General features: G+C 35.3%; 1 protein-coding gene across 10 annotated transcripts in view; it reads left to right on the forward strand.

Annotated features, from left to right (window-relative positions):
- SCMH1 (Scm polycomb group protein homolog 1) overlaps positions 1 to 22,298 on the forward strand; it is a 178,387-nt gene that overhangs the window by 64,633 nt on the left and 91,456 nt on the right. For 7 of the 10 annotated variants that reach the window (XM_032431609.1, XM_032431592.1, XM_032431641.1 and 4 more), the window contains 2 exons: positions 725 to 795; positions 9,427 to 9,661. In XM_032431609.1, coding sequence (XP_032287500.1) covers positions 725 to 795; positions 9,427 to 9,661 — 306 coding nt within the window. Of the gene's footprint in view, positions 1 to 724; positions 796 to 9,426; positions 9,662 to 9,900; positions 9,996 to 21,066; positions 21,113 to 22,298 lie in introns of those variants that run through there. The other 3 variants (XM_032431631.1, XM_032431632.1, XM_032431650.1) reach the window with 2 other exon arrangements.

Genomic DNA, 22,298 nt, shown 5'->3' on the forward strand with positions numbered 1-22,298 from the left:
GTGTTCCTCAAACTTTGAGAGGCTCCAAAGACCACTTAAGGCTAAAAGATCCTGTAGACTCCCTAACTTATTCTTAGTTAACTCTCATCAGAAATGCTACCGAGAACCTACTTTTCTGTAAATTACCAGATCTTTGTCATTTTGCACCTCAGAGCAAGGCAGCTGTGACAGGAATGGGAGTGGGTTAGGGGTGGGTGAGAGAGAGCAAGGATTCAAGTATAATCTCACTCATTCTGGTTTTTCCTGCCATCAAACCATATTACCCTATGTCTCTCCTTCATTCTTTCTGAGCTGAGATGGCGGGATCCAACCATATTGGGTGTTAAAAGCTGTCATTTGATGGTATTAAGGGATCTCTTCAGGAGTCAGGGTGTTCAGAAGGATTCTCCTCACCCACTCTCTACGTCTTCTGTTCTGCTGTCCAAAGCTTCCTGGACACTTCTGTGAGATATTGGTATATCTTGCTCTGGCATTTTGGATCACTTTAGGGACTAACATGAAAACCATGTAAAGGTCATCTTCAGACCATGATTTTAAAACATTGATCCAAAATGATCCACTCAGGTCACCTAGATTTCTACCCCTAATAAATACTCTTTTGAGCCCAATCTTTTTTCTTACACTCAGAATGAGTCCAAAAAAGGGCTAATGTTTAGTGTAGATTACATCCTAAAAGCACTTTTTAGGAAGTTGACTGTGATAGAGATTTCTATTTCCTTTACAGGTCATTTTACCTGGGACAAATACCTAAAAGAAACATGTTCAGTCCCAGCGCCTGTCCATTGCTTCAAGCAGGTAATTGATTCTCGACATCTTTAGTAGGTGGGAGGCAAGTAGGTTTGTTCTGGTCCTGAGACAAGCAAAACAAGCCCTTGGACTTCTCACCTGAAGGCCCCAGAATAAACTTCTGTGGGAAGAATACAGCTCAAGGCTCAAAATTCATGAATTTTGGCGGCAGACAGTCTCTCCAACTTCATCCCAAGTAACACCTTTTCCTTTCTTAACCTCTTTGAGGCTATATTTTGTTACTGGGAACAATACCCAATTTTTATGATAGCTCTTAATTCAGACAGATAGGAAACAGAGTTGTAGCCCGTAGATAGTGCTTGAAAGGGGAGCAGTATTCATTTCTCCTTATGCAACACCCTGGCCACAGTCCTGCCTTTCCATAAGAATACTGGCACCAAGTTCCACTGGAGAGTATGTTAGGACTTTATTAGAGGTTGCTCCGAGCTTCCCATATAGGATTAAGTGTCCCACACAATGCACAGATAATGTTGACTATATCAGCACATGATAAGGCTGGTAAACAAAGAAGTGTACTGCTGTTAAATAGAGCTAAACATTAGGAAGTTATTTATACCTTCCTTTATTATTCAAGTATTTATTTCCTCAAATTGTCAACATTTCACTTTAAAATTTGTCTGTGTTCTAAATAAAAATACAAATCCAGGACTTCTGCTTATTTGAAATAAGAGGGACTAAATTCATACTCCCCTATTATTATTATTATATAATAATAATAAAAGACAGTATATTAAACAGTTTTCAAGTTACTGAAGATCAGGCAGCCAAGCACAGTGATCTCTGAGAGATGAAAAACAATGAGTTGAGCCCCTTATGATTTCCAGCTTACTGCCTTAAGAGAGTTTTGAGACCATGGCCCATAGAAGAGGAGCCCAAGGTGAGCCAGTGGCTCCCTAATTTGAAGAGATGGAGCTGAGAGGGGAAACCAAGGTGGCTAGAATTTAGAGTGCCTAAGAGGAAAGAGCTGCACAGAAAGAAAACCACAGAGATCTGCAGAAAGCCCTCTTCAAGTCTTCAGCAAAGTGATGTTGTTTCATGTATGCAGTTGAGGAAACTACCCAAAGCCAAGAGAAAAGTCATCTGACAGGGTTGGAAGGATCAGAGCCTCACACTCCCACAGGGCTGAGAATAATGCCTGATTCCACCAGCTAGACTGGAAAATCTCATCATTCATGTGGCATACAGTGGAAAACTTGGGAAGATTTTACTCAGCAGTGGGAAATAATTAGCCTTAGAATGAGGCTCTGGACCTGCCTAACAAATCATAAAAGTAAGACTCAAAATGATCAAACTGTTTTCAGGTAACTTAAGGGCATCTAAGAACACAGCACAAGAAGGAATGCAAAAATAACCAGCAACCAACAGGTAAAAGACAAATGTCTATCAAAGATTACCAAGCATGTAAAGAGGCAGGAAAACATCATCAGTCATGAGTGGAATAATCAACCAATTGAAACAGACTCAGAACCTATATAGATCTTAGAACAACAGACAAAAACATTAAAACATGTATTTTAATTGTATTCCATTTGAAAGTTAAGCAGAGACACGAAAGATAATGAAAAACTCCTACTGAACTACTATGTGCAAAATGAAAAATACACTGGATGGGATTAATGGCAGAAGAGATCAGTAAACCTGAAGACATAGCAGTAGAAACCATCCAAAAATGAAACAGAAGAGAGAAAAGAATCTTAAAAAGATGAAAAAGAACATTAGTGAGTCAAAGGATAACTTCAGTTTCCATGGGATAACTTCACAGACCATGTAATTAGAGTGCCCAAAGGAGAAGAGATGAGGGATGGAAAAAATATTTGAAGATATAATGGCTAAAAAATTTCCAAAATTGAGGAAAACTGTAAATCCACAGATTGAAGAAGCTCTGTGAATCCCCCCCAAATAAAAGACAAGAAGAAAACTAATTAATGCATATCATAAAGGTTCAACGTTATCAATAGAGAACATCTTAAAAGCAGCCAGAGAAAAAAGACACCTTACAGAAAGGTTAACTAACTTAGTTAACATTATATTTTCATATATTTAGTTACATTATATTTACTTGTCAGAAACAATGCGAACAAGAAAGTTGAGTGACATGTTGAAAGTAACAAAAGCAAAAACTGTCAACCTAGAATTCTATACCCACTAAAAAGATCTTCCAAAAACAATACCAGGTGGAATTATGGATCTATAAAAAGGAATGAAAGTCCCTGGTAATTGTAATTATAAGGGCAAATACATAAGATGTTTTTCCTTATTATTTAAATCTCTACAAAAGATAATCATGTAAACAATAATAATCATATTGTGTTGTAGAGGTGATAACAGATGTATAAGTAAAATGTATAACATAAATGCCCAGGAGAGGAGAAATCTTAAATATACTCTTGTAAGATTCTTATACATGAGGTATAATGTATATGAATAGTATATTCTTATAAGAATAGTATATTCTTATAATGAAGTAGGATAATATTACTTGAAGATAGACTGATAAGTTAAACATGTTTACTATGAACAGCAGAGCAACCACTAAAATAATAGAAAATAAATAGCAGATGGTAGACTTAAATCCAACCATATCAGTAATCAAATTAATTATAAATGGTCTAAATGCCCTAGTTAAAAGGTTGAGATTGTCACATTGAATAAAAAAACAAGATCCAATTTTATACTGCTTGCAAGAAATTATACTTTAAATATAAAGACACAAACAAGTTAAAAGTAAAAGGATAGAAAATAATATACCTTGCTGACATTAGCCACAATAAAACTAAAATGACTGTGTTAATATCAAAGTATATTTCAGAGTAGAGAATACTACCAGAGATAAAAAAAGTAATTTCATCATGAAAAAGGGTCAGACATTTTTACATGAAGCAAAAAATGATAGAAATGTAAGGAGAAATGAATAAATCTAAATTTATTTATAGATGGAGTTCTAATACTCCCCTCTATGATTAAAGAACACGTAGTAGGAAATCAGCAAATGAATAGTAGACATTAGCAACACTGTCAACCAGCGGGACCTAACTGACAGGTATAGAGCACCCCCAGCAACAGCAGAATGTACATTCTTTTCAAGTGCACACAGAATATTTACCACCTTAGACCATATTCTGGACCATAAAGTAAGTTTTGATAAACTTAAAAGGACATAAGTAATATTAAGTTTGTTCTCAGGTTACAATGAATTAAAAATTAATAGCAAAAAGTTATGTGGAAAATAATACCTCCAAATATTTGGAAACAAAGTAACATATTTCTAAATACCCCTTGGGTATGGAGAAATAAAAAGGGACATTAGAAAATATTTTCAACTAAATGGAAATGAAAATTTCAGAATTGTGGATTGCTGCTAAAGCAGTCTTTACAAGGAACTTATAGCACTAAACACTGATACTAAAAAGAAGAAGAGTTTCATTTAGTCACCTCAACTTCCATTTTAAATAATGAGGGGGAGAAAAAGAGCAAGTTAACCCCAAAGTATGCAGAGGAAAGGAAATAATAAAGATCAGAGCATAAACCAATAATAGAAGAAACAGAAAAATAATAGAGAAAATCATTGAAGCCAAAAGCTGATTCTTTGCAAATAACAATAGAAACAATAAACCTCTAGCCAGATTAATCAATAATAAAAGAGAGAAAACAGAGATTACTAATGTCAGATTTGGAAGGGGTAACCTCACTATTGATTGTATAGATATTAAAAGGATAATAAAGGCATATTATGAACAAATTTATGCCTTTAAATTTGACAAGTCAGTTGAAATGGATAATTTTCATAAATAACACAAATTAACCAAAGTTCACTGAATAACACTCTGTTACAAAAGTTGAATTCGTAGTTAAGAAATTTCCCACAAAGAAAATTTCAGGTCTAGATGACTTCACTGGTGAATTGTTGCAAACATTTAAGGAAAAGGTAATGCAAATTCTACACAGACTCTTCCAGAAAGTTTAAGAAAAGGGAATACATTCCAGCTCATTCTGTGAGGCAAGTATTACTCTGATACCAAAATCAGGTAAAGATACTGAAAGAAAAGAACTACAAAGCAACATCTCACATGAAAATACATGTAAAAATTCTAAAGAAAATTCTAGGAAACTGATTTTAACAATATGTAATAATAATTCATCATGACCAGGTGGAGCTTAATTCCAAGAATGCTAGGTTGATTAAACATTCAAAAGTCAATCAGTGTTTCACCATATGAACACACTAATGAAGAAGAAGTGTAATCATCTCAGTAGATGCAAAAAAAACATTGACAAAATCCAGTGTCCATTACTAATAAAAACTCTCAAACAAGATATAGAAGGGCATTTCCTAAATCTAAGCCCTAAAGGGCATCTGTGTAAAACTTAAATCTATCATACTTAATGGTAAAAGTTTAAATGCTTTTCCCTTAACGTCAGGAACAAGACAAGGATGTTTGCTCTTGCCACTTCCATTCTACATTGTACTACCAATGTGACCAGGCCAAAAGAAAAGGAAAGGAGGAAAGGAGGCTGGAAGGGTGGGATGAAGGAAAGGGATTCAGATTGAAAAATTTAGAGCAACCACCAAAGAAAATATACATGAATTGATGGCTAACATTTTATCATTAGGGAAATACAAAGTAAAACCATAATGAGATATCTCTGTACATTTATTTAAATGTCTCTGATAAAAAGGACTGACCATTCCTAATAGTGGCAAGGATGTGGAGTAAATGGAACTTTCATAAAATACTGGTGAAAACATAAAATGATTCAATCACTTTAAAATATAGTTTGGTGAAAAACTTCAGCAAACTACTGAGCCAAAAAAAAAAAAAAATCACTAAACTAGGAATTAAATAATACATCTTTAACTTGAAAAAAATTTTATACCTCAGTACTGTGGTTAAAAATAACTCAATAGGAGACATAATGGAAGAGAAACTCTCATTTACAATAGCAGCAATATATATAATTTTTTCCATACAAAGATTCATACATGGATGTTCATAGATTTATTTGTAATAATCAAAAACTGGAAACACACCAAATGTTTATCAACATGAACTCAGCAATAAAAAGAAATGAATTATTAATGCATTCAGCAATATAGATTAATATCAGAATAGTTATGCAGAGTGATAATATCTACAAAAATCCTATAGCCAACATCATACTTAATGGTGAGAAACTAGAAACTTTCCCACTAAGATCAGGAACAAGGCAAGGACATCTCCTCTCACCACTCCTTTTCAATATCATAGTGGAAGTTTTAGATACTGTAATAAGACAAAAATAAAAGATATACAGATTGGGAAGGAAAAAAAAATAAAACTTTGTTTGCAGATGACATAATTGTAGAAAACCTGAATTGCCCAAAAAAAAAAAAAAAAAACCCTCCTAGAACTAGTAAGCAGTTATACAAGTTTGCAAGGTACAGGTTAATATATAAAAGTCAATCACTTTCCTTTATACTGTAATGAACAAGTAGAATTTGCAATTAAAAACACAATTCCATTTAGCACCTCCAAAAATGAAATACTTAGATATATATCTAATAGAATATATGTTAGATTTATATGAGGAAAACTACAAAACTCTGGCGAATGAAATCAAAGAACTAAATAAAATGGAGAGTGATGTTCAAGAATAGGAAGACTCAGGGTACCTGGGTGGCTCAGTCGGTTAAGCATCTGACTCTTGATTTTGGCTCAGATCATGATCTCAGGGTCGTGTGATGGAGCCCTACATTAGGCTCCATGGCTCAGTGTGGAGTCTGCTTGAGACTCTCTCTCTCTCCTTCTGCCCATCCTCCTGCTTGCACGTTCTCTCTCTCAAATAAATAAATAAATAAATAAAATCTTAAAAAAAAAAAAGGATAGGAGGACTCAATATTGTCAAGATGTCATTTCTTCTCAATGTGATCTATAGATTAAATGCAAACCTAATCAAAATTACAGCAAGTTCTTTTGTAGAAATTTGATTCTAAAGTTTATATGGCGAGACAAAAGATCTAGAATAGCCAACATAATATTGAAGGAGAACAAAGTTGGAAGACTGACACGACCTAACTTAAAGGCTTGCGCTAAAGAAACAGGAGTCAAGACAGTGTGATATTTGCAAAAGAAGAGCCAGATGGATCAATGGAACAGAATAGAGAGCCAAGAACGTTCTGCATGGAGCACTGGGTGTTGTGCACAAACAATGAATCATGGAACACTACATCTGAAACTAATGATGTAATGTATGGTGATTAACATAACAATAAAAAATTTAAAAAAAAATAGAGAGCCAAGAAATAGTCCCACGTAAGTAAAGGCAACTGATCTTTGACAAAGGAGCAAAAGCAATACAATGGAGCTGAGAGAGTTTTTCAATGAATAGTGCTTCAACAACTGGACAGCCACATGCAAAAAAAAAAAGGAATCTAGACAGAAATCTTAACACCCTTCACAAAAATTAACTCAAAGCAGACCACAGACTACATGTATTAACTCAAAACTATAAACTCCTAGAAGATAACAGGAGAAAAACAAGATGACTTTGGGTGTGGTGATGACTGTTTAGATACAACCACAGGCATGATCCATGAAAGAAATAATTGATAAGCTGGACTTCATTAAAATTAAAACCTTCTGCTCTGTGAATGACACTGTGAGACAAGCCACAGACTGGGAGAAAATATTTGCAAAAAGTATATCTGATAAAGGAATGTTATCCAAAATATACAAAGAACACTTAAAGTCTCAAAAATAAGAAAGAAAACAACTTGATTAAAAAACGGGCCAAACATCTTAATAGACACCTCACCAAAGAAGACATGCAGATGACAAAAAAGCATGTGAAAAGATGTTCCACATCATATATCATCAGAGAAATACAAATTAACAGTAGTGAGATACCACAACACACCTATTAGAATGGCCGAAATCCAGAACAGTAACACCACCAAAAGCTGACAAGGATGTGGAACAAAAGGAACTCTCATTCATTGCTGTTGGGAGTGCAAAACTGTACAGCCATTTTGTAAGATGGTTTGGTGATTTCTTACAAAACTGAACATACTCTTTCTATACAATCTAGCAATCGTATTCCTTGGTATTTACCCAAAGGATTTTAAAACTTACATCTGCACAAAAACTTGTGCATAGATGTTTATTGCACTTTTATTTGTAACTGCCAAAACTTGGAAGCAACCAACCTACCTTCAGTAGGTGAATGAAAAAACTGGTATAGCTAATAAATGGGATATAATTCAGCCCTAAAAAGAAATGAGCTATCAAGCCATGAACAGACATGGAGGAAACTTAACTGCATATTACTAAGGGAGAGAAGCCAGTCTGAAAAGGCTGCATACTGTATGATTCCACCTATATGACATTCTGGAAAAGGCAAAACTATGGAGACCCTAAAAAAGATCAGTGATTGCCAGTGGTTGAGTGGGTGAGGGATGAATAGGCAGAGCACAGAGGATTTTTAAGGCAGTTAAACTACTTGTATGATCCTATAATCATGAATACCTGTCATTATACATTTGACCAAACCCACAGAATGTGCAACACCAAGAGAGAACCCTAACGTAAAGTGTAGACTTTGGGTAATTATCATGTGTCAGTATAGGTTCATCAGTTGTAACAAATGTACTGCTGTGGTAGGGGTTGTTGATAATAGGGGAGACTATGCATGTGTTGGGGCAGTTTGTATATGAGAAATCTCTTCACCTTCTTGTTCTTCTGAACCTAAAACTGCTCTTAAATCTTTTAAAAAAAAGAAATGAATTATTGATATATTCAACAATATGGATGAATATCAGAATAATTATGCTGAGTGAAAGAAGCTAGACACACACAAAAAGAGTATATTCTCTATGATTCCACTTAAGACTAGAAAATGCAAACCAATCAATCTACAGTGATAGAAAGTGATCAGTGTTTACCTGGGGACAGGGGTCTGGGTAGGGCTAGACAGAGGGATTATAAAAGGACATGAGAAAACTTGGGAGTGTGTCCATGTTCATTATCTTGATTGTGGTGATGGCTTCAGGGGTGTATGTGATGTATGTGGTATCATGGGTGTATACATATGTCAAGATTTAATAAAGTGTATAGTTTATGTTATGTCAATTTAACTTAAAATTGTTTTTAAATATGAATTGACTTATAAGTTAATGTCAGGATAAGAAGAATATTAACCCCCAATAGTGTGTATGGTGAATATACAAACCAATACACTGAAATGCTCCATGAAGAGACACTAATGATATGTAAGTTTAATAGAATGATTTCTGAGAAGATAATATTATGAATACCTGGAGATTTAGGATGTTGGAGAAGATAGGATGAGAAAGCATTTAAATCAGGACCATTTGAGACACTGCTATGCTTTTCTTACTGGTGTGAGTCAATATTTGATGCTTCTCTGGAAAGTAATTTTTTTCCCCTTTATCTCACCTTCCAGTGTTTCTTTTACATGAAACCCTTCCTAAGAACTAGGGAATAGTTCAAGGCAGTTGTCTCAGGCCCAGCTATAACCCATTTCAGTCCAAAGCATAAATTGTCAGGTTCCATCTCTTAACATCCTTACTGAAAATGCCATTTACTCTTAGTCTTCCTAATCCCCATGGCTTGTTTTTCTCAGTCCTACACACCTCCAAGCAACGAGTTCAAGATCAGCATGAAATTGGAAGCACAGGACCCCAGGAACACCACATCCACATGTATTGCCACAGTAGTTGGACTGACAGGTGCCCGCCTCCGCCTTCGCCTTGATGGCAGTGACAACAAGAATGACTTCTGGCGGCTGGTTGACTCAGCTGAAATCCAGCCTATTGGGAACTGTGAGAAGAATGGGGGTATGCTGCAGCCCCCTCTGGGTGAGTAGACCTAAGCTCTCCTTAGCCAATTAGTTATCTTTCCAAAATTGTACATCATATTATGGGAAAGCCTAGGTCCCCTGCCTATTCCTTCTTTTTCATATGGCCAAAAGAAAAGGCCCACCCAAAATGAAATGAACAGATCCATCTCTACATTAACTTATAATATCCAGGCTTCTCTTAAGCTCTCCTTTTTCTAACTAGAACCCATACCTTTCATCCTTCTTTGTCAGTTCTCATTTACCCTGAGAGAGAGAATGGAAGGAGATCTTACCATTTAACCTGCCTCAAAAAACCACAGAACTTTTACCAAATCCTACAATGATAACAAAAGGTGAGAGAAAATTTCCCAGTAAAAGGATGACTATTATAGGGGTTCCTTCTTTCCTTTCCCCTAAATTCTCACTTGGTCCTTGTAGTTTTCTCAATTTGAATTAATTTGCATTTTTTATTTAAACTAATAACCCCACTATATCTTTCTTCTCAAGATCAGACTTATCTTTTTTCTCCCCTCGGTATACCTCAGTGATTTAGCCCATCTCATCAGTTACTATCAATCACTATTGCAGTGAGTCTCAACAGAGAAGAGAGAGAGATGGGTTATGAGCTATGGCCCTTCAGAAGACTGTACTAAATTAATTGAGCTTTAGAGGACAGGTATCATTTGCAAGAGATCCAAAGGTGGTTACGAATATTATCCCCCATTTAAAAAATTTATTTGTATTGTAAAATTCCAAACATATACAAAAGTAGAAGGAATAGCACAGTGAATGTCCATATATTCTTTATCCTTGGTAATTACCAACACATAGTCATTCTTGTTTTATTTGTACCTGCACATATTCCCTGCCCTCTCCTGCCCAATTGCCCGAACATCATTATCATGCTATCATTAAATATTTAGTATCCATGTCTCATAGATAATATTTTTAAAAACATAATCATAATAACATTATCATATGTAAATAATCTAATGATAATTCATTAATATCAACAAATATTTACTCAGTGTTTAAATTTTCCCTGTTGTCTGTCTGTCTGTCTCTTTCTCTCTCTCTCTGTTAGTTTCTTTGAATGAGGATTCAAATAAGATCCACATATTGCAGTTGGTTGATACGTCCTTTAAGTCTCTTTTAATCTATGGGTTCTCCTTCTCTCTTATTTTTTTCTCACAATTTATTTGTTGAAAAACCTAAATAATTTGTCTTTAATATCTCCCACAATTAGATTTTTGCCAGTTGTATCTCTATGGTATCATTTGACATGTTTCTCTGTTCTCTCTTTCCTAGAAATTGGCAGCTAGGTCTAGAGGCTTGATCAGGTTCAGGTTCAATTTTTTCATAAGAATATTTCATAGGTGATGGTGTTTACTTCTATTAGGAAGCATATATGGTCTTGTTGTCTCTCATTTTATAATGTAGCAGCCATTACTGCTTGTGGTCTAGATCAAGGGTTGACAGATTTTCTTAAAGGGTTAGACAGCAAAACTTCCGGGCTTATTGGCCATACATTCTCTATTGCAACTAGCCAGCTTTGTCATTGTAATACAAAAGCAGCCAGAGACAATACATAAACAAATGAGCAAGGCTGTGTTCCAATAAAATCTTATATTTACAAAAACAGATGACCAGTCTGCTGGCTATAATTTGCTGACCCCTGATTTAGATCAATCAATTCATTATGTTTACAAAATGGGAAATTTTAATCTTATAATTCCATCCACATAAATTAAATGGAATATTTCTATTAAAATAAACTTCCATCAGTTATTTGGCTATTGTAAGGATATCATTCATGGAAGAAAGCTTAAATGCTTGATTCTTTTCTTTACTTACCAATTTTCAAAATGATGAACTGGTTTACTACCATCCTCCAAAAATATTTAAGGACAGTTTTTTTGTTACTGTTGTTTAGTATCATAAACCCAAGAATTCATACATATTTGACATGTTTCATTTCATTGCGCTAATTGTCCTTATTGATTCTTGATTTGTCCCATCATTGGCCGTGTAGGAGCCTCATCAAATGGTCTCCTGACTTTATTGCTTGATAGCTCTCTTGGATTTTTGAAATTTCAAAATGTTCCAGGCTCATCTTATATACTATCTGCCCCAAATATGGAATCAGCTATTTCTTTTAGGTACCTGGGTTCCTTTTAGTGGGAAATGATATTTAGAGACTGTAATCTGAACACTAGAGTGCTCAGTGCTAATGGGTTGGTGGTTCTTTCTATGTCTTTTTGGCATAGATTTTTATCTTTATTAAAGGTAAAATCATTAGTTCATATTGATACTTCCTACTAAAATTCAGGATAAATGGTGTTTTTATTTACTTTATCTTTGCTGTCTTAAATCTGTTATCTCCTTCGCACCACAACAAAACCCTAGTTCTCCATATGACTAACAAAATAACTCATTTTTTTTATCGTATAGTACACATACAGCAGTCTCAGAATAACAGTAACACTTACTATCATTATCATTACTGACAGTGTTTGAGTTACTTGCATTTCTTTTTTTCTTACCCTCAAGTGTAGTCAATAATATGTTATAAGGTTGTTTGGATTGGTTTCTCTCTGGGTGGCAGTGCCACCAAGAATAAACATAGGTTCATTTGTTATATTTTTTTAAAAGATTTATTTATTTTAGAGAGAGAGCGCATGCACGCACGTGAATGGGGGAGGGGCAGAGGAGAGGGAGAGAATCCTCAAGCAGACTCCCTCCTGAGCACAGAGCCCGATGTGGGGCTCAATCCCAGGACCCTGAGATCACAACCTGAGCCAAAATCAGGAGTCAGATGCTCAACCAACTGAGCCACCCAGGCACCCCTCTATTTTTTTCTTTATTTTTAGAGTTTACTTTTTAGAAATGTTCCTTTATAAATATATATGTGACATACATCATTCTTAAAGTCAAATCTATAAAACAAAGTATATTCAGAGAAATCCCCTTCACTTCATTCCTTTCTTCTGCCATAGGCCACCACTTTCTTTTAATTTTATAGCTTGTACTTCATTTTTTTTTAAGTGGTTCTTTTTTTTTTTTTTTTTAAGATTTTATTTATTTATTTGACAGAGAGAGAGAGACAGCGAGAGAGGGAACACAAGTAGGGGGAGTGGGAGAGGGAGAAGCAGGCTTCCCGGGAAGCAAGGAGCCCGATGCAGGGCTCAGTCCCAGGACGAATCATGACCTGAGCCGAAGGCAGATGCTTAATGACTGAGCCACCCAGGCGCCCTTGTACTTCATTTTTTAAAAATACAAATATATTTGTTTGTGTGTCTGTGTCTGTGTGTACATTCATACATATGTATTTCCCACTTTCTTATATAAATGCAGCATACTATACATATTTGTCTTAACCTTGCTTTTTTCCATTTAATGAAATATCCTAAAGTTGATTTCTTAGTAGTATGGAGATATTTCTTATTCCTTTTTATAGCTGCATAGTACTGTATAATTCTCAACCTGCTTTATGAATCACTATTTAGAAACATCTTGATAGGCTATTAAAAAATACAATTGACCCTTGAACAACACAGGTTTGAACTGCACAGCTCCATTATACACAGATTTATTTCGATAAATACAGTACACTACTATAAATGTATTTTCCCTTCCTTATTTTCTTAATAACATTTTCTTTTCTCTAGCCTATTTTATTATAAGAATACTCTATATAATACATACAACATACAAAATATGTGTTAATCAGCTCTTTACATTATCATTAAGGCTTCAGGTCAACAGTAGGCTATTAGTTAAGTTTTGGGGGAATCAAAAGTTACACATGATTTTTGAATGCATGGGGTGAGTGGGGGTCAGTACCCCTAACCCCTGCATCGTTCAGGGGTCAACTATATAAGCTCCCAAGGATAATAGTGATGATTTAAATCACAGTCTTCCAGTAAATTCTCTAGAAACGTACAGATCAAAAAGGAAACCAAACCAAGCCACCCATAATTCATGTTTAAATGTAACTGGGAGTCAAGATTTCAATTACATGTTGTCTATGTGTTCTGATATAAAGATCTGAAATCATTAGAGCTAGTACCTGACCCATACTGGAATGAATAGTTTTATGTAGGTAGAAATTGCATTTAGAAAGGGGAGGGCAGTGGGAGCCTAACACAGTCAAAATTACCTCCAGGAAAAGTTAGTTCAGTTTAGAGTGGGAAATACTGAGAACAGAGCTAAGACCTACTTGATTAGAACATTGGCTACTGGGGAATCCAAAGCAAGAGAGTGGATTGAAAGTGTGAGGGACTAGAGATAGCACTCTTAAGAAGATAACTACCTTTGGGGGACATATGTTGAAGGAAAAGAAGGAAGTCGGGGGTTGTAATTCAGAATTATACAGAAACAGAAGAGAATCAGTCAAAAGACACACCAGTCTTCCCATCCCATTCCAACAGGCTCATCTACTGAAGAAACTGTGTTTCACTAGGTCAACAGAAAATTCATAACCCAAGATTCCTGCCAAAATAGAACCTCCCGTTTTTGCTGGTCCGGGAAAATATAATATATTTCAAATGATTACGACACAGCAGTCAATATGTATAAAAAGCTTCTATATGATGAAAAACCAAAGATGAGAATAAAACCATTTTAACTACTGAAAATTCTGCCAAAATCAGTTACTAACCAGAAGAAAACTATTGCACAACAACCCAACTTGAATTAAACAGATATTGACAGATAATGAAAAAAATCCCATGAATCATAAATTTTAAAAGTCAGACTAGAAATGCACAGTAGACAGGAAGATGTGAAAATAGAATTGTCCAAACTCAAGAAAAAAATTGAAGAAAAACAAAATAATCTCAATTGCAGACTCAATTCCAGGGTGCCCAGTGCATACTAGGTTTAACTGAAAATATAATAAGGGACATTGAGAAGAGAAATAGAAACATCCAAGAGAATAAAAATAAATATTAGGAAAGGTTAAAAAGTATCAGAAAGGAACTCTTAGATATAGAACATAGTCAATAAAGATTGTATAATTGGATGTATAATTGAAGTCTCTGAAGAAGATAAACAAAATAATGAAACAATTAATACTTAAAATTGTAATATAAGAAAGTTTTCAAAAAATTAAAGAAGACCTGAACCTACACATTGAAAGGGCCTACCTTTTTCCTGGAAAAATTGATTCAGATTGGTTACTCTAAGATGTATTCTAGTAAAACTCTTACACTCTAAGAATAAAGAAAAATCTCCCCAAGCCTCCAGGAAAAAGGCCAAGTTATTTACAAGGGAAAGAAAGTGAAGTTTGGATCATACGTCTCTACCACAAAATGCAAAGAAAGAAAATAATAACGGGGTTTTATATCTATACAAGCTGTTTTTCAGGTATTGAGATTATACTGAAACAGTGTTCAGCATGCAAGAACTCAGGAAATACTATAACCCCAGGCCCTACCTGAGAAAACAGTTACAGAAAGACCTTCATCCAAATAAGGAATGATCAAGCTAAGACAAAAACAAAGGTGGAGACAAGAGTAGAGTAGTATGGTATCAGTCTGGATCCAGTGAAGAGAGAGAACCCACACAGGAATTTGAACACAGAAAGTGTAATACAGTTGTTAACTGTAACACAGGATTGAGGGATTGAGGGATTGGCTAGTCAAAAGGAAAGAGAACTCTAAAGAATATAAGAGCAGACATAAGGAGAAGCCACTAGACTGGAGCTGAGATGGAGAACCCCAGGAAGGACCTCCCCTCCACCCCCATCCTCAGGGCGGAGATGTTGTTGGAGCGGGCACAGCTGTGGCTCACTGGATGAGAGAAGTCACTGTGGTCTGCCACAGCAGTGGAACTTGCTAGAAATTTGCCTTCGAAGGTACCTCTAAGGAAAGCTGTTCATGGAGAGCTGTCTCTCTGGAGTGCTACAAAACCACCTCGGTGGAGGAGGGTGGCAGCAGCACTGGCTACTGATGCTGCTGGCTGTCATGCACCGCAGGATATGGACAATGCAGAAGGTTGGGGTGCTGCAGGTGCCCGCCACGCAAACACACTGGAACCAGGAAGCAAACCCCCTTCCTCCTGTAATATCCTTAGTTGGGATCAAAGGATATCACCTGAAACTGATAAACCAAATAGTAGAAGCCTAAATGAGGAAAAGGTAAATTAAGGACATTAGAAAATATGTTAGTATAAAGGTAACCACTAAAACAAAGTTCCAAAATGTCCTAAATAACAAAGGAACAAAAAGATCAAGGAACAGACCATACAGAGAAAGAGATAAACTAAATATGGAAAGCAGAGTAAATAAAACAAAGTGAGAGAGTTGAGACCAAATGTGTAATTTACATTAATAAATGTAAATGGTTTTAACTCACCTATTGAAAGAAAAAAATCTTCAGAATGGTGCTCAAAGTGAAACCCAGCTTTATACTGTGTACAGGAGACATACCTAAAATCAAGTGAATGAGAAAGACTAAAAATGAAAGGATGATCAAGGATATACAAAGGAAAGTCAAACAATATAATAGTGGAGATTGCAGTTCTGGTATTAGACAAGATAGAATTCAGACCAAGATTTATCAAACAAGACAAAGAAGCCACTTTATTTTAAAATGTTTAATGGTGACACAATTCATAATGAAAATTATGTAATAGTTAAAAATATTTCAGAACCAAATTACAAAGCATCTGTCTTCACAAAACAGAAATTATGGTAGGTGCAGGGAGATAGAGACGAACACACTAATAAATTTAACACACCTCTCAAGTCAAGGCAGGTGAAGAGGACAAAAAGTAAAGGTATTAAAGACTTTCTTTTCTATAAGTTGTACCAAAACATCTACTTAACTTCTTTCATTTGTACCATTCCTTCAAATAATTTGGTACCAAAAAAAAAAAAAAGACTTTAATGAATAAGGTAGATCATATATATGTATACATATCAAACTTTATACCCTGCTAAATGCCCTTCTACATTGAAATCTAAAACTCTAAGCAACTCTTGTTTGGAAAGGGAAATATAAACCAAAATTGCAAAATTCCTAAAAAGTAATGATAATAAACATATATCAGAATTTTGAGATTAATTGAAGCAGTGATTGGAAGAAAACTGATAGCTTTAACCACTTGACATCAATAAAGCTGAAAGGATAAAAATTAAGGATGTAAATTCCCAATTCAAAAGACTAGAAAAAGAGTCTCACAATACAAAGAAAATAAAAAGAAAGAAGAAAAATAAAGATAAAACAGAGGTTAATGAGGTAGAAAATAAAAAAGCAATAAATCAAAATACTGGTCTTTTGGGGAAAAAATACACAAAATACACAAACCACTACTTAGTCTATGAAAGAAAAAAAAGGAATAAGCACAGATACACAAGCGTAGAGATGACAAAGGGAGGAAATAACTCTATGTAAATAAAATAGAAAAGCGAGATGAAATAGTAAAATACTGTTTGTCAAAATTGACCCCAATAGTGTTATAATGTTTAAACAGATACATAAGAAACATATAAAAGTTTTCAAAAAAATTGCACTTACAGCAAAGCACTATGTGCAGGTTATTTAACAGGGGAATCCTACAAAACCTTAAAGACCAGATTTTCTCCTTCTACTTGTTGTAAGTCAGTAATACCCAAAAGAACTTTCTGTGATGATGGAAATGTTTTGCATCTGTGCTGTCCAGTGTGGTAGTCAGTAGCCACATGTGGCTGTGGAGCAGTTGAAATGTGGCTACTGCAACTAAAGACCTAAATTTTTAATTTTGCTTAATTATAATCAAAGTTAAAAAGCCTGTGTGGCTGGTGGCTACTGTACTGGACAGTTCAGTTCTAGATCATAGAAAAGTAGGAAAGCATGCAGGTTCTTTTTATGAAGCAGGTAGAATTTTGATAACCTAAGTCTGATTTAAGTTACACACACATACATACAATTTCATGTATGAATATTGCTATTAAAAATCTTAAAATATTAGGAATTAGAATTCAACATATTTATAACAATAATTTGTCAAAGCAAAGTAGTGGGTTTTTTTCTGTGAATGAAAAGAACATTTAACTTTAGAAAAATCATTAGTGAAATTCACCATGTTAAGATAGCTAAGGAAGAAAGTCATCTGACCTTTGACAAAAATTAGCATTCTACCTAGGACTCACGTTTTCTGATTTCAGAACTTATTACAAAGCAACAACACTCAAGACATGTAGTACTGGTATAAAGATAGACATAGATCAGTGGATTAGGCTTCAGAGTCCAGAAATAAACTCATACGTTTATGCTCGATTGATTTTCAACAGCGGTACCGAGACAGTTCAGTGGATTCTCAGCAACCGGTGCAGGGCCACCTGGATATGCACATGCAAGAGAATGAAGCTGGACCTTACCTCCACACTAGATAAAAAAATTCACTCCAACTGGATGATAGTCCTAAATGTCGGAGCTACAACTATAAAACTACTGGGGGGAAATATAGGGGAAAAGCTTCATGACATTGGAATTGGCAATGATTTCCTGGAAATGACACCAAAAGCACAGGCAACAAAAAGAAAAAAAAATAGTTAACTTGGACTACATCACGTTAAAAACTTGCTCATCAATGGACAATATTAACAGTGAAAAGAGAACTCACGGGATGGGAGAAAATATTTGCAAATCATGTATCTGATAAGAGGTTAATATCTGGAATATTTTTTAAAAATTCCTTCAACTCAACAATAAAAAACAACCAGATTTAAAAATGAGCAAAGGACTTGAATAGACATTTCTCTAAATGGCCAATAAACACATGAAAAGATGCACAACATCACTAATCATTAGGAAAATACAAATCAAAACCACACTGAGATACTATTTCACACCCATTAAGGTGGCTATTAGCAAATAGAAAATAAGAAGTATTGGTGAGGATGTGGAGAAATTGGAATCTTTGTGCACTATTGATGAGGATATAAAATGGTGCAGCCACTATGGAAAACAATATGGCGTTTCTTCAAAAAATGAAAAATAGAATTACCATATGATTTAGCATTTCCGCTTTTGGGTATATAGACAAAACAATTAAAAGCAGGGACTCAAGCAGATATTTATATACCTATGTTTAGAAGCATTATTCACAATAGCAAGAAGATTGAAGAAACCCAAATGTCTATCAGTGGAAGAATGGCTAAACAAAATGTAGCATATGCATACAGTGGAGTGTTATTGAACCTTAAAAAGGAGATTCTGACCCATGCTACAATGTAGATGAATCTTGAAGACATTATGCTAAGTGAAATAAGCCAGTCACAAAAGGACAAACTGTATGATCCCACTTATACGGGATACCTAATTTAGGTAAATTCATAGAGACAGAAAATAGAATGGTGGTTGCTAGGAGCTGGTGGGGAGGGAGGAATGGCAAATTATTGTTTAATAGGTACAGAGTTCACTTGGGGAAGATGAAGAAGTTCTGGAGATGGATGGTGGTGATGGTTGCACAACAGTGTGAATGTACTTAATGCCACTTACTTTTGAGAAAGAGAAGGGGAAATATGTGTACACACACATGCACATTTTATACACGAAATTACATATTTTATATACCTAGTTTTATAAGAAGAAACACAGGAGTGTTAAACCAGAAAATAATGAAAAGGTCACCTATTGGGAGTGTCTGGGAGTAGGGTAGAAAGTATAGCAATGAGAGTGAGACTTATCTGAGAATACTCTTTTATATTCTCTTAACTTCTGTGTTATGTAACTATTTTACTCAAAAAATAAAATGAAACCAGAAAAACAAATCATAACACAAAATTGATTACAAACAGCAACAAACTGAACTGTTTATCAAATGGATATCATAACAACATTGAAAAAAAGAATTAATTCAAATAACTTCAACACAGAACCTTCACAGTATACCCTTAATGGGACATATTTCAAAGAAAAAAATGGAACTTCAAATAAATTCTGATGTTTTCTTAATCTTAGTGATTTTACCTTAATCATCTGAAGCTATTTTGCATACATTGAAGATAGAGCAAATGAGTAAATAAGATACAAATATGGGATGGGGGAAGATGAAGAACCCTGTAATACAGAATTTGAATGGGAGGTATCTATATGAACTCGTAACTTAAAAAAATGTATATAATTTTATATATACTTGTACTATAATTATATAAACTCTATTCATTGAAAAGGTCTAGAAGTAATGACACCTCAGTACCAATGTGGTTTCTAAATCCCACTCTTCACTAGAAGGAATCATGGCTCCTTGGAGAAATGGCTGATTTCAAGACTGAGCAGAAGAGAAAATGTAAGGTGAATTTGGAACATTCTATTATGCCAGAAAGAAAAGAATTCTCAAAGAATGATGGGGACATATCAGAAGGACATAGGAGCCAGCTTGAAGGGGCTCTGACCAGCCAAAATTGGAACAATATAAATATCAGAAAAATAATGAAAACAAAAGAATAATGGTATTGGCATCCATGGGTCCCTAGTGTACAGAAACAAAAAAATTTTAGAGTTGTAGGGAGAGGTCTAATTACAGAATGCCAGCTAATAAATATAGAAAGAATGATAGAAAATTACCGTTTTGCAACCACCATTTCAGTTGGTTCAGGCAGGGGTAATCAATGAATGCTAAAACCATTGGGTAAAAAAGCTTATCAGAGAATAGGATATTCACATAATCTCAGTGTTTTTCCCCACTGATTACCTATTAATTACAAAGGGAAATTATAATGAAGATATCCGTCAGTCACTCCTTACCAAGTGATCAAATTTAGTATCATCAGTAATTAGATAAACTGACATTACGTGCTTCTTAAAGTAATGAAGTGAGAAGTATTCAAATCACTTGTATTTTTGTCAAAACTGTTTAGTATGAATGTAATCATAAGGAAACAATCAGAAAGAAATCGAAGTTGTGGGATATTCTATTAAACAGCTAGCCCACACTCTTCTTCAAAAATACCAGCTTCATGAAAAAAAAAACAAAAGGCAACAGGACTGTTCTAGATTAAAGGGGCCTAAAGGAACATGACAACCAAATGCAATATGTAATTCTTGATCAGCTCCTGTATTTAAAAAATTAAACAGCTATAAAGGACATTTTGGGGACAATTGAGGATATTTTGAATTAAATTTCTTGGGTATGACATTATTACGGTTTTAAAAGAGAATGTCCTTGTTCTGAGGACAAATGTACTGATGTATTTAGGGGTGAAGTGTCACTGTGTCTCTGACTTCCTCATAGTTCAGAGGAAAAAGTGTGTGTAGATAGATGGAAAGCAAATATGGTGAAATGTTACTAGTTGTTGAATTTAGGTGAAGGGTACATAGTTGTTCATGTACTGTTTTTGCTACTTTTCTCTAGGTTTAAGATTTTTCAAAATAAAAAGTTTAAATAAATTATGTATATAATTATACATATATATGTGTGTGTGTTCATGTTCCCCAGGCCTCCTCTGGACCTCTCCCCAGAGTTGCTGAATCAGAATCTCTAGGTAATGGGGCTTGGGATTCTGCATGGTAAAATGACTCTCCCGAGACTCTAACAAAATTGGTCTATATTTGGGAAACATTGCCCTAGAAGAGCATTCTTCTGTAAAATCTTGTATGATGTGTGTGTGTGTGTGTGTGTGCGCGTGTGCGTGTGTGTGTGCTGTTCACAAAGGGAACATTCATACTCCCTTGCAGAGTCCTCCGGGGGAAAAGGTGGAAAGGTAGAATGATCCTCAGATGACATTATTAACTCAATGCTGCCAACCTTTTCCTCACACTCTCTTGTTTTACTGACCTATTCTACTCAAGACTGATTATTTCTTCTAAATAAGACTATTTGGATCACTAGTTCTCAAACTTGGCTGCCAGTTAGAATCACCCAGAGACCTCTTAAAAATTTCAGTGCCTAGGCCTTACCTCAGATCAGTTAAATCAGAATTTATGATTCTGGGTGGGACCAGTGTAGTCTTTAATGCTCCCTCAGGGGATTCCAATGTCCACGTTTGAGAGTCCTTGGTCTAAAACAGAAGCTGGCTTCTGGTGAGGCCCCTAGTCAAGTGTGTCAGGATCCCAGGACAAAGTGCCTAGTCAGCAAACTTGGTCACATGCTCTGGGGTCTATGTGGTACCTTGACTTGAAAGGAACCCTTTGTATATTCCTGTCACTGATCAGTCTTTCCACTTGCTAAGTAGCCTCCAGGGCCTGTGAATAGAAAGGGGGTTTTAAAAAGATACACATCTCATTTTATGATCACAGAACTTGAACTCTATTAAAACCTCTGGGGGTGGTCAACCCAAAAATTTGGAAGTTACTTTAACCATGGTGTCTTAAAAATATTCACTAAACCCCCTCTTCTCTACAGCAAGGACCCTGCCAGACCTATGTACACATATACCTATCTCAAGATTAGTCACAACCCCCACCCCCAGTTAAATCAATCTGAATTAACTTGTGTTTGCGAGTGTATATGGGAGTGTACCACCGATATGGGGATAGAGACCTATCAGAACTAAACGGAATCCAGACTTCCCAGATAGTCAGGCCAGATACTCCTTCCTCAGGGAAGACAGTGTGGTCGGCACCTCTCTGCCCGTTTCACTTCTCCTTTCTTTCATGCGTGGGGTAAAATTGTGATCGTCCACTTAACCCCAGTCTGGAAGCACGGCTTTAGGCCAGTGTCACCATCTG

This window comes from Phoca vitulina, unplaced genomic scaffold (genome assembly GCF_004348235.1).
Source record: "Phoca vitulina isolate PV1807 unplaced genomic scaffold, GSC_HSeal_1.0 scaffold2, whole genome shotgun sequence".
Lineage (NCBI taxonomy): Eukaryota > Metazoa > Chordata > Mammalia > Carnivora > Phocidae > Phoca > Phoca vitulina.